General features: G+C 51.2%; 1 protein-coding gene across 1 annotated transcript; it reads left to right on the top strand.

Moving 5' to 3' along the window:
* The first annotated feature begins 121 nt into the window (after positions 1–121).
* DDX49 (DEAD-box helicase 49) lies at positions 122–11,995 on the top strand. The gene is made up of 13 exons (XM_081895654.1): positions 122–281; positions 649–772; positions 1,433–1,518; positions 1,717–1,838; positions 3,771–3,958; positions 4,551–4,691; positions 5,820–5,895; positions 6,337–6,413; positions 6,884–6,981; positions 7,147–7,221; positions 9,000–9,088; positions 9,630–9,701; positions 10,612–11,995. Exons 1-13 carry the CDS (start codon positions 167–169, stop codon positions 10,789–10,791), a joined length of 1,443 nt encoding a protein of 480 aa, XP_081751780.1. The 5' UTR covers positions 122–166; the 3' UTR covers positions 10,792–11,995.
* Positions 11,996–13,755: the final 1,760 nt, after the last annotated feature.

The following is a 13,755-nucleotide window of genomic DNA, read 5'->3' as shown; positions in this document are numbered from 1 at the left end:
CTTGGTTTACTGGGCGCAATGCATGCTGGGCGTCGTAGTCAGACCATTGGAGGGGAGCGCCCGGCGGCGTGACGCGCAGCACATGCGCCGGCGCCTGTCGCGGTGCCTTGTGGGATTGCTCCCCTTCCTTTCGCTCTTCCCTCCTCAGCGGCGAGGCGCTCCGGCCATGTCCGGCTTCCGCACGCTGGGCCTGTCGCCCTGGCTGGTGTCGCAGGCGGAGCAGCTGGGCCTGTCGAGGCCCGCGCCGGTGCAGGAGGCCTGCATCCCGCCCGCCCTCCAAGGTAAGCCCGGCTCCCTCGCGCCTCAGGAAACGGGCACGCAGGCCCCGCCCACTCCTGCCATGGCGAGCTAGGCCCCGCCCACCGCTGGACCCCCTTTGGCTATTTAAGCCACGCCCACCGTGCCCGCGCTGCTGGAAGTCACGCCTCTTCCACGAGAGCCACCCTTCTGTTCTTCTGGCCACGCCCCTTCATGCAGGCCACGCCCATTGATGGCAAGGCCTATTGAGCCCCCCCTCTCCCCATTGCTCCAAAGCAGCTGCCTCAGCCCTTCCTAGGAACAGCTGCCCTGGCTGGGCAAAGAGTGCCTCTGAGCACATGCAGAGCGCCTCCCCGCTTGCTGCCTTTCCCCTCTGCTTTCCTCCCACAGGCCGTGACTGCATGGGCTGTGCCCAGACTGGCAGCGGCAAGACGGCCGCCTTTGTGCTGCCCATCCTGCAGAAGCTCTCTGAAGATCCGTATGGCATCTTCTGCCTGGTGCTGACGCCCACGAGGTAAGAGCCAGACTGCTGCTTTTTCGGGTCTTGCTGGAGAAAAGTCCTTGGTCCTCATTGAGGGCGGCCCCTGCGTTGGACCAACACTCAGATATTGTTGTGGTTAATTGAATTATTATTCTTATTTATTAAGTTCGTATAGGGAAGCAGGTGGCGCTGTGGGTTAAACCACAGAGCCTAGGACTTGCCGATCAGAAGGTCGGCGGTTAGAATCCCCGCAACAGACCGAGCTCCCATTGCTCGGTCCCTGCTCCTGCCAACCTAGCAGTTCAAAAGCACGTCAAAATGCAAGTAGATTAATAGGTACGACTCCGGCGGGAAGGTAAACGGCGTTTCCGTGCGCTGCTCTGGTTCGCCAGAAGGGGTTTAGTCATGCTGACCACATGACCTGGAAAAACTCTGCAGACAAATGTCAGCTCCCTCGGCCAATAAAGCAAGATGAGCACCACAACCCCAGAGTCGTTCACGACTGGACCTAACTGTCAGGGGTCCTTTACCTTTACCTTTAAGTTCAGATAGCGCTTTTTGTCTCAGAGCAGTTCACGGCAATATAAAAAACAAGAAATATATCATTATCATCATCATACCCCACTCTTTTCTGTGGCACGGTGCGAAACAGCGGCGTGTTTTTTTAATCTCCTGCCATTCCTTCTCCGGCAGGGAACTGGCCCACCAGATCGCCGAGCAGTTCCGGGTCTTGGGGAAGCCGCTGGGTCTAAAGGACTGCATCATCGTTGGTGGGATGGGTATGTAAGTCCTGTTCAGAAAACGGAGGGGTTCTTCCTGCACCCTTCTCCCAAACAAAATTAAGGACATCTTGCTTGAAGGGCCACCGAGCAGCTGAAGATAATTTATTGGCAAATCTGCACATAGCAGGGTGTGGGGGTGTCACTCTGCGCCCTTTGAGAGGGGCTAAGGTATCCCCTTCTTTTCCCACTTTGCAGATATGGTGGCTCAAGCCCTAGAGCTGTCCCGCAAGCCCCACGTTGTCATCGCCACCCCGGGCCGGCTGGCCGACCACCTGCGAAGTTCCAACACCTTCAGCCTTCAAAAGATCAAGTTCTTGGTAAGTTCCAGAGAGTGCACCCTAATTTCCAAGGAAGGCCCCTAGTTCGCCAGCCAGTCAGCACCTGGCCACCTTCAAGCCTCCGCAGGGCTGTGCGATGCCTCTCTCCCCACAGCGGCTTAGAAAGCTTTTGGTTTTTTGCATTTCTGTTTCTCAGCAAGAAAAAGTGCAAATGCAGCAAAAAAAGAAAGAAAAAAAGAAACAAAGGACGTGTCATGTATAATTTAGTTGCAAGTCCTGCATTGCCGGAGGTGGGACTAGCTGGCCCTCAAGGTCCCTTCCAACACTGCAATTCTATGATTGTGTGAATAAAAAATATGAACCGTAAGCCTTCACAGCCTGGAAGGACAAAAGAGACAAAAACGCAGCACAATTCCAAAGGGATAGGCAACTATTAGCATAGATTCCCTTTGCACAAATAAAAGTATTATCTGCCTCCCAAGTTCCATTATTATTGTGAATAACAGTTTTATAGAGTCTTAAGTGAGCCAGACATTCACATATACTGATGGTTTTGTAGGCGCCCATGTGCAATGCCCACTTTATGCAGAACCAAGGAATAACTTTATAAAACCTTTGTGCAGGAAAGCAGCTTCACCCTGGCGGAGAGGGTGACTTTACAACTTACAAAGTTGCTCTCTATGCTCTGACAGCCGGGAAGATTAGGGCAAATAAATTAGTTAAATTAGCCGTTAATTGTAAAGGGGACGCTGAGATCTAACTTACACAATCTGCATGCAACTCCCCTTTATTTTATCTTGTAAATGGATAGTGTCATGGCATTCAGCTAGCACAGTAAAAGTTTGATTGATATACTGATGCACTGAGAGCTTCCTCTGCTGGTCTGAACACTTCATTCGAATTGCCATCGAGCGAATTGCCATCGTTAAGCCCAGACACTGAGGTCCAGCTCTGAGGGCCTTCTGGTGGTTCCCTCACTGCAAGAAGTGAAGTCACAGGAAACCAGGCAGAGGGCCTTCTCAGTAGTAGCGCCTGCCCTGTGGAATCCCCTCCCGCCAGATGTCAAAGAAATAAACAATTATCAGACATTTTGAAGACAGCTGTATTGGGAAGTTTTTAATGTTGGATGTTGTCTATGTATGTGCTGGAAGAGTGGCTGGGGAAACCCAGCCAGATGGGTGGGGTATAAATAAATAGTAGTAGTAGTATCTCCCCCTCAGCCATGAACGTTGGCTGGGGCTGCTGGGAGTCCCTTGCCCTGGGAAGGAGTAGAATGCCTGCCTGGAGGTCTGACATTCCCATGTGGTTTTATGCTGTATGTAAAGCAGAGAGAGCGGTTAGAACAAAGAGGAAAATTTAAAGGTGGAAAACTATAGAACAGGCATGTACAGTTGCACATGGGTTAGAATAGCAAGGTCCAAGTAAAGAATATCAGCCTTACCCGATTATCAAGTGTCGTTCCAGGTTTGCCAGGCTTGTGACAGAGGTTGTCTTGAAAACAATGGCTCTGCTGTGTATGTCGCAAAAGACTGTCAGTTCATAAAGAAAGTGTCTGGAGGCTCTAGCCCTTGCCCAGATCTCACATTAGGCGCCATTTTCTCCATTATGGCTAAGGGGCAGTGCAAGGCGTGGCAACCTCCCAGTGTCAGATTTGGGGCTGGTTTTCATTGAATTGCATTTACTATTCAGGCTGTCAGTATCAGACAGAAGACCAATTCTTTTAACAATACATTGGTATAATCAAAAAACATTCAGTGGCGTTTATTTTGGAAAACAAACAATATTCTCTTTAGTAATGTTCATTCTTTCTGTCAAAAGCAAATGCCAAAAATCTTGCACCAACTTAAAATTCCCGCATGCTTTCCAATCCCTGTCTTTCCCTGGGAGGATTTCCCTTTCTGCTCTGTCCTCTTCCATCTCTGGCAGTTCACTGGTGACACACCTGTCCCTGCCCCCTCCATTTTGGCTCAGGTCCTGGATGAAGCTGACCGACTGCTGGAGCAGGGCTGCACCGACTTCACCAAAGACCTGGAAGTCATCTTGGCAGCAGTCCCAGCCAGCAGGCAGACGATGCTCTTCAGTGCCACTCTGACCGACACCCTGAACGAGCTCAAGCAGATCGCCATGAACAAGCCCTTCTTCTGGGAATCCAAATCCGAGTGAGTTTGACCTCCAGGCGCTGAGTGGTAGACAATGTACATCAAGGTTCCCCAAACTTGGCCCTCCAGCTGTTTTCGGACTACAACTCCCATCATCCCTAGCTAGCAGGACCAAGGGTCAGGGATGATGGGAACTGTAGTCCCAAAACAACTGGAGACCCAAGTTTGGGAAACCCTGGCTTAAGAGATACCTGAATGGATAGATGAGAGGCAGCCAAATGTCCTAAACATGCATTATATTGTCATTGGCGTTGTCATTGTTGTTATATATTGTTTTATTATATGGATGATGATGATGATGATTTGGAGGCCTCACAACAACCCTCATGTAGCTGGTCTCAGTCCCAACCTGCCATCTTCTTGCCCTGTTGCAAATGGAGGGGAAGAGACTGTATCTCACACTTTGTATGCTGGGAGGTCCCATGTTTAGTCCCCTCCTTTTGGAGAGTCCGGAAAACCACTACTGGAGACTCAGGGCCACTAAGAGAGGAGACAGCCTTGTGCTGGGGAGGCACGGAGCCTGGTCTGGTGCAAGGAAGTTCTTAAACTCTCTGTCACCCCTAACTGGGCCTCCTCTTCCCCATCCTCCCAGAGTCCGGACAGTGGAGCAGCTGGACCAACGCTACCTGCTGGTGCCTGAGAAGGTGAAGGACGCCTACCTGGTCCACCTGGTCCAGACATTCCAGGACGAGCATGAAGACTGGTCCATCATCATCTTCACCAACACGTGCAAGTGAGTCTGGGTTGGCCTCCCTCTGTTTCTCTGCCACTCTTCCCTGCTGGCTCAAAAGCTCACCTTCCGTTCTTAATTCCCAAGAGGGGAGAGATCCCCAGGCTCACTGCTGGCTTGGAGGCAACCCTGAACTTCTGCTCCTGGGAGGGGCAGGTGCCAGGTTCAGCCCAGACTCCTCACTCCTGTCCCCAGAGAATTAACTGAGGCTGTCATTGGCTCCTAGCTATGATGGCAACGCTCTGCCCTCCCCTGTCTGGAGGGAGTAAGCACCTCGGGGTAACAGCAGTTGCTGAGCAATCACAAGCAGAGAGAGTTGCTTTGCTCTGATCTTGCTTGTGGGCTTCCTGCTTGGGGCAGGTGGTTGACCACAGTGAGGACAGGATGCTGGACTAGATGGTTTAATGATAGCTGGCTTTAATGATAGCTGGTTAGGGCTTTTATGATAGCAGGCTAGAACCCCATGGAGTTCCGTCTTTGAATTCCCATTGCTGGGGAAGAGCAGGAGAGGGCCCTGGTGCCCTTCCGGAGGGCTTCCCTTAGGGGCTTCCGGTTGGCCCCAAGATGCTGGACTAGATGGAGGACCTCCTTGGGCCTCTTTGGATGTTCCCCTTGCAGGAGGATGCCTTTGAGGTGGCCGAAGGGCAGTTTGCTTGTGCTCAGAAGCACTCTTCCCTGCCAGCTGGCTTGTGGAAGCTTTTGACCTGTAGAAGAGAAACAGCTTTGCAGATACAAGAATATGCTTGGGCAGGAGAGAAAAGGGGTAAGACAGAAACCTTTTTGGCTCTTTCCAGTATATTTCATTCCCCCCTAGGCAACTCAGGGTGATATTTGCAAGGTTGGGAAATCAGCCCTCGGAACAGCCCTGCCAGGTAAAGTACAGCTAGCTAGAGATGAGAGTGTTGCAGTCCAAAAACACCTGGAGACCCAAGTTTGGTCCTACATTAGTAATTTGTGGTCACAGAGAAGGGAAACAACAACCATAACGGAACACCCTTGGCCCCCTGGAGGTGGCAGAGGGTTTCCAGTCAGCTGCAGTTCCCCTGAAGTGCCAAGGTTGACCCTCTTCCCCTCCAGAGAGCAGGGGCCGGGGCAGGCAAGAGGAAGGACTTAGATCTCTTGTTCTTGCAGGAACTGCCAAATCCTGAATATGATGCTCAGGAGGTTCAACTTCCCTTCGGTGGCTCTGCACTCCATGATGAAGCAGGTGAGCCAGAGGCTGGCAGAGGCCTTGCACTAAGAGCTGGAGGGGGCAACACACGGGGGAGGGAGGGGGAGCCACATGCTGATGTTTCTTAAAGCAAGACACAGTTGCTGTGTGGATTCTTTGGTGTGAGAGAATCCGTGGTCCCTCTTTGTTTCGCCAGGAGCCGCCACACACACACACACACACACACACACACACGGAGTTCTTGCTGGGGTTAGTTCTTCCTTCCTCCACTTTCCCCCAGTGGGTGGACCATACCTTAGTGAGGAGGGCACCTGCTTTGCCTGCAGGTTTCACCCCTGGCACCTCCAGTTTAAAAAGGGTCCGCCAGCAGGCAGGGGTCTCTGCCTCCCTACCCACCTGGACACTTAGCCCAGCCACTTCCTACACTTCCCTGCTCTGACTGCCTTTCCCCTTCTCTCTCTCCACTCTTTCTAACAGAAGCAGCGCTTTGCAGCCCTGGCCAAGTTCAAATCCAGCGTCTTTAAGATTCTCATCGCTACAGATGTGGCCGCCAGGTGGGTACTGTCTATCATTCTTTACCACCCACTTCCATCTATAATATCCTAATTATTTTTCACTGCTGCTCGCAGCTCAAGTCCTACTTGTAGGTTTATCTGACTGCTTAACTTCTTCAAATACTCTGCAAAGGGTTCTACTCCTCCCTTAACAATGATTCCTCTTGATCCCTAATTTTTGTTGTCATTCTCGCCAACTCCACATATTCTATCTGTTTATTTTACCATTCCTCTTTGGTTGGTATTTCTTGCTCTTTCCACCTTTGTGCGTAGATTATTCTTGCTGCTGTTGTCACATACAGAGAAAGATTAAAAGTACCTTCTTGGGAACATCTGAGTTTGTTATCCCTCTCTGGTGCTTTTAAATGTATATTTTTCCCCTTTTTAATTTTTGGTGGGGACAGTGTTGGGTGGACTGTTCTTCCCAACTTCTAACCCTGCCCCTCTCTTCTTCGTCTCTCTCAATTCAGGGGCCTCGACATCCCCACAGTCCAAGTGGTCATCAACCACAACACGCCGGGGCTCCCCAAAATCTACATCCACCGGGTAGGCCGAACTGCCCGGGCAGGTAAGGACGGCTGCTACAACCTGCTGATTAGCCACCATATCAGAGTAGGAACTGGCTCCCACATGGATGGAACATGCGGCACTTTCTTCCACATTGGGGGTCCCTGGTGGGGAGGAGAATTGTCCTGTGTGTATGAACCCCCTTCTTCTCTCCACCCTTCCCCAGGCCGAAACGGCATCGCCATCACGCTGGTGACACAGTATGACATCCACCTGGTCCACGCCATCGAGGAGCAGATCAGTGAGTTGAGAAGGAGAGTTTGGGAGCGACAGCCCATCGCACAGGAACTGCCAAGTTATTGGTTTGGCGGCTCCTCCGGCCACCTGGGAAAGAGGGCGATGCAAATGGCTGGGAAGGGCTGACGTGGCGGAACAACCTCCCTCCAACTTGGTGCCCTCCAGGCGGGAACAGCTCCCATCAGCACCAACCCAGCACAGAGTCGTAATCCGAAAAGTCCGCAGGACACCGTGTTGGGGAAGGCTGCAGTCAAGCCCTAGTCAGCTTTGCTGACGTTTATCATCCTCCCATCCCACTGGCAGACCACTCGTTTTGCAGTTGCTTCCTCTCACCTGGTTCTTCACACCGTTCCTGGTTGCCACCGTTGACCCTCTGTTTGCATGTACAGTGGTACCTCTGCTTGTGAACGGGATCCGTTCCAGAGGCCCGTTCGCAACATGAAAAGAGTGCAACTTGTCGTGTTGTATCTGCGCAGGGGCGTGGCACAATTTGGTGAATGCACGAAGCGCTATTTAGCATCTGTGCGCACGCGCGAGCGACGAAATCTGGAAGTAACCGTTTCCAGTACTTCCGGGTCACCGCAGGACGCAACCTGAAAGAATGTAACATGAAGCAAATGTAACATAAGGTATTACTGTACAGTGGTACCTCTGTTTAAGAACAGTCCTTTTTAGGAATGATTTGGTTTATGAACTCTGCAAGACCGGAAGTAGTGTCCCAGTTTGAGAACTTTACCTTGGTCTAAGAACGGAAGCCGAACGGTGGAAGGGCACCAGCGGCAGGAGGCCTCATTAGGGAAAGCGCGCCTCGGTTTAAGAATGGTTTCGGTTTTAGAACGGACTTCCAGAATGGATTAAGTTCGTAAACCGAGGTACCACTGTACTTCTTTTGTGTTTTAAACTTGTAAGCTCCTTAGAAACCTGCTCTGACCTTAAGCAACATACATGTTCAGTAACAACAAAGCCAGCCAATAACAGCAGCCAGATAGAAAGCCAAAAAGGCTGAGGAGGTCTCAAATTCTTGTCCAAGATGCAGCCTCATCACCCTTGCGCCACCAGTTCAATTCCGGAAGCGCTTTGTGAGCAGAGGTTAGGGTCCCATTGGCGCTCACCTAAAAATAATAATTTTATTATTTATACCTCACTCATCTGGCTGGATTGCCCCAGCCACTCTGGGTGGATTTGAACACATATCAAAACATAATATAACATCAGACATTAAAAACTTCCCTGAACAGGGCTGCCTTCAGATGTCTTCTAAACGTCAGATACAGTCATACCTCGGGTTACAGACGCTTCAGGTTGTGCGTCGTGCCAAACCTGGAAGTACTGGAATGGGTTACTTCCTGGTTTCGGTGCTCACACATGCGCAGAAAGACTAAATCGCATTTTGCGCATGCGCAGAAGTGCTGAATCGCTACCCGCTCATGCGCAGATGCGGCGCTGCAGGTTGCGAATGTGCCTCCTGCGTGGATCACATTCACAACCCAAGCATCCACTGCAGTTCCTTATCGCCTTGACATCTGATGGGAGGGCATTCCACAGGGTGGGCGCCACCACCAAGAAGGCCCTCTGCCTGGTTCCCTGTAACCTCACTTCTCTCAGGGAGGAAACTGCCAGAAGGCCCTCGGAGCTGGACGATGGGGGTGGAGACGCTTCTTCAGGTATATGGGGCCATTTAGGGCTTTAAAGGCAGCACCAGCACTTTGAATAGGGCTCAGAAATGTGCTGGGAACCAGTGTAGATCCTTTAGGAACACCCCCATGTCTTTCTGCCTTGCAGAGATGAAGCTCCAGGAGTTCTCCGTGGAGGAACACACCGTCCTGAACATCCTTACCCAAGTGAACGTTGTGCGACGGGAATCCGAGATTGTGAGTGAGGGCTTTGGGGTGGCTGGGTTGTAGATCTGCAGTCTGGGAATAGCAGTGAACTTTGTGGGGAAGCACAGATTTGAACTCGGATCTCCCCACTCCAAGATCGATGTTTTAGCCTCCTCCCGTTTCCCTGCCTCCCCAGGTAAAGCAGAACGGAAGCCTGAGGATACATATCTGCTTTGAAAACAGTGGTTCCATGAACTCATCCCCAGCACCCCCTGCCCTTTAAAAAAACATTATTCAGAATAGCAGTTTGCATGACCCACTAAGCAAGATAACAACACAATGAAATTCAAAACACTCGCAATTAATTTCATGTTTGTTCAAAATCTGATTAAAACCTTTTTAGTTTAATTAATTCCGCAAAACTGATGGAATCACTTGCTCCAGCGATACCAGCTTTTCAAATCCCAGTAGTCCTTTACAGTACCAGGCCCTCTGTAGGTAATCCCTCTCTCCCCCTCCCCCCCCCCCCCGACAGTACTGCCCACTCTGGGAAGCACTGCTTTAAAACAACCTTTGTTTCTTTTCTTCCTAGAGATTGGAGGCGACCGATTTTGATGAGAAGAAGGAAATAAACAAACGGAAACAGATGATCCTAGAAGGAAAGGTATGATCATTTCGGGTCAGGGAATGGCCCTGTGTGTTTCCCTCCCTCCTCTGGAGCAATTCCCCCTCTCGCCACATCTGTTTGCCTTAGGTGATCTTTAAGAGCGCCACATCTGCAGCAACTAGTTGCAGCTCCCTTCAAGGCACAAAGGGTCTCTTAGCAGCACAGCTCACAGCCCACACCCCCTGCCCCCTCCTCTCCACTCCCTGCTCTCAGCAGCAGCAGCAAGCAGCCTTGGCTTGGCCAGATTTCAACATCGCAGTGTATCACCAGATCGTGATGTTTGGCTGGTGATTCATCGCGATGTTGAAAAGCTGACATCACCCACCCCCTAGTCCAGGGGTTCCCAAACTAAGGCCCGCGGGCTGGATAAGGCCCAAGGTATTCATTTATCCAGCTCGCAGCAGCGCCCACTGCCACTGCCCACTATTACCGGCGCTGCGCTGCACGGCTGCCCACTTCCAGGTCAGAAGAGCACCAGAAATAGCTTGTGCGCATGCCCAAGCGTTATTTCCAGTGCGCATCCAGGTCGGAGGAGGCCTGTACACATGCGCACATGCTATTTCCGGTGCTCCAACCTGGAAGCGTGCCGGAAATAGCGTGTTTGCATGCATATGGGCGTACGCTCCCCCACCCTCTGGCCCACTGCGCGATCGGCGCTGGAGTCACCGGCCAAAGGCGCGGTAAGTTTGCTGACCCCTGCCCTAGTCCTTGAGCAAACCCTGCTCTGTGCCCTCCCTCAGTAAGTGGCAGGTCCAGCACGGCCTCCAGCAGGTGCCCAGCCCTGGTCAGTTGTCAAAACAAAGCCTGTGGGCAGTGGGAGACTGATAAAGTCAGGGTGCTCTGCGCCCCTCTGGCCAAGAGGGTCTGCTTCTCAGTCTCCTTGCCTTCTCTCCTCCTCGCTCCCCAGGACCCAGACCTGGAGGCGCAGCGGAAAGCGGAGCTGGCAAAGATCAGGAAGAAGAACGTTGAGTTTCGGAGCAGAGTCCAGCAGGTCCTGGAAGACAAGAAGCAGGTTGTCCTCCATCGGAAGCTACGGAAGAAGCGGCAGCGGCGGCAACAACGGAAGCAGCCGGTGGCAGAGAAGTGAGGCTGCCTCCCCCTGACCCCTCACCACCCAGGGTTCTTGTACCTTCCGTCTGTTGTGGGGAAGAAGTGGCGTGGTCCCACCTCTTTGCCCACCAGGGCTGGCCCCAGGCTGAGAAGGGCACCCCAGAGCCAAGATGGGCTCCGTCAAAAGTCATTTCTTGGGGCAGAAGGGGGGGGGGGGACTGCGGACAGGACAGGAGGATTCTGGGAATCCAGTTTTATTGAAATTTTCCATGAGACAATAAAAAGAACGGACTAATCTACAAGGTCTAACAACGAGAGAAATTAGAAGAAGAGAAAGGAGATAGGAAACTACAAAGCCCTCTCTCGCTCCTGTATCTTAACTTTTATCCCATACAGAGAAAGGTGAGCCTTCCCAACTCTCACCTGGGAGTATCCCTCCCTCTCCAAGCCTCTCGCCCTGGGAGATCGCTGGGAATCAGTTTCCCAGGAAATCTGAATACGGAACTGTGCACCTTATCTTCATCAGTTTACCGTGGTTACTCTCATGCCTGTACAGGAGTATCTCTTGTTCCACACAGCTGGGACTTTTGTTCCAGTTGCTTTTGACCCCTCAAGATGGTCTGTTTTCAAACTGGTCCCTTCATTACAGGATCACCTACAAATTCCTTAGTTACAAGACCACCTTCATTGTCTCCTCAATGTTTCTACTCTCTTCTCATACCCACACTCTGCTGACAGATTCCGAAAACAGTTGCACCACCCAGCTTTTCCTGGGTCCTTTGTGGTTTGGATCCTTAGGACTGTAGTGATGGAAGGTCTCTCAGCCCCAGAAATCCAGCTGGTGGGAAAACAGGGTGTCTCCTATAAATTATAAGCCACGGGGAGGACGAAATATCAGTGTTTCTGTCTAGATCTCATTTGGGGGGCTGCACCTCCCCTTGGGAGTTGGGCTGTTAAGATCTTCAGGAAGAGAAGCTGAAACCTGCCACCAGTGTGTTCAATTGCAAACTCTTGACACATTCTCAGGGTTCTCGTGCCATGACGAAAAAGTCTGGAACAGAAGAGACGGGCCAAAATGAAAATTTGTGAGATAACGACTGTCCTCCTGCTTCAGAGTCTTTGCCCTCCGTGGCTGGAGGGCGCCAGGTTGGAAAGGCTGCTCTCTAACCCTGACAACTAAGACCAGTAACCCCCAAACTCTGTCAATAAATACAAATTCTGGCGAGTCTAACCTACCCAAAGTGCCTGTGCTCTTTCTTGGGTAGTGAGCAGGTAGTTCTTTGTCTTAGACGTATTTCTTTTCATGAAGGGAAAGGCTGAAGGAAATCAGGGTACAGTTGAAACATGCCTTCAGTTTTAATTGGGGAGGGGGAGCCCAGTGGGGGGGCAGATCATTTAATAAAAGTGACTTTTTAGAACTATGATTTGGCCTTGGATAGTTTGGCGTTCACAACAACAAACCAAAGAGCCAAGCTCCTAGCCCTCATGCCCGCAATGCAGCCCTGTCTCGAAATTGGAAGGGGGCAGGGGAAGATGAATTCCAGGGAAATCCTGAAGGCACCTTTCTCCATCCTCCAGGTGGCCGTACATCATCGTTGGGCACTGGAGCTGCCGGGAGTTGTAGTCAAGCACCACACAAGGGATGCCAGATGGAGGAAGGCACAGAGATCCAGCTCTGAGGGTCTTCTGGCGGCTCCCTCACTGCAAGATGTGAGGTTGCAGGGAACCAGGCAGAGGGCCTTCTTGGTGGTGGTCCCTGTGGAACACACTCCTACCAGGTGTCAAGGAGATAAAGAAATATATGACTTTCAGAAAACATCCGAAGGCAGCCCTGTATAGGGAATTTTTTTTATGCTTGGTTTGGAAGCCACTCAGAGTGGCTGGAGAAACTCAGTCAGATGGGCGGGGTACTACGAATAATAATATGGCTGTCTTGCATGAGGAGGAACACCATCCTGAATCATGCAGAATCTGCCTTCTTGCTTCAAACTGCAGAGTAGGGCTGGTGGAGATAGCGATTTATCACCCAAAACCAGTTTAAAGTCCATGTTATGACCTGGCAATATATTGTGCATCTTTGTGTGCACTATGCACTATGCAAAAATCACAATGTGGGGAAAACCATGAAGCTGCATCCCTATTTCAGACATTGTGGTAGATCAGTATATTGCGATGTTTAGCCAGTGATATGTCTCGATGTTGAAAACCAGATATTGTCCAGCCCTACTGCAGACCATGTTTTTTACTGCAGACTCTTGCTTTTCCTTAGCTCTGACAGAGGACAAGAATTTCCTTCCTCTCCAAAGGATCAGTGGTCTCTCCCTGAGTGCCTTTATTCATGCAGCAGCTTTAGTATTGAGCACAGTTCTGAACTTTTCAGATCGGGATGCTCTGTGTCTCCCTCATCCACACCCTTGCCTAGCAGACTGGCCCACCCACTCCCAACCCCTCCAGAGTAGCTGCGCAGCACCGACAATGAGGGGGGGACCCCATTTGCTGAAGAAGCAGGCAGATCGGCAGAGGAATTTTGCTCTTCTGGTCTTGCCGTCAGCTGCTCCTCATCTGCCAAAACTTCCCTCTGATCTCAGATCGCGCTTCTGCCTTAGCAGAGATTAAAGAAATGGGTCTTGGCAGGCAGCCTTCATCTTCCTTATCACCTGCCGCTACCTTTCAAGGTGTTGCTTTTTCTGAAGCAGAGAGCCGCCGCCGCCCCCCCCGGCCCCCCTGTTCCACTCCCAAACCTCTCCTCAGCTATTCAAGAAGAGAGCAGAGGCGCAAAGACTTGTGGGGATTCCAGCATCTCCGATCTGACTTGACGGCTCATAGTGCATCATGCTGTTTGATTGTGGTTTTTGAAAAATCTTGCAGCTCCCTGCATATCGCACTCAAGTTTGAAGAGAGGGGGCATATGAATTTTTTTACTATTCCTAGGGGAATTGAAACACCAGCACCACCCAGGCCAGAATAACTGCCCCCAGTTATTCCTGAACACTGCATATTT

This window comes from Podarcis melisellensis (assembly GCF_964234715.1).
Source record: "Podarcis melisellensis genome assembly, chromosome: 18".
In the NCBI taxonomy this organism is placed as follows: Eukaryota; Metazoa; Chordata; class Lepidosauria; order Squamata; family Lacertidae; genus Podarcis; species Podarcis melisellensis.
This window is presented reverse-complemented; position numbering and strand designations above follow the sequence as displayed.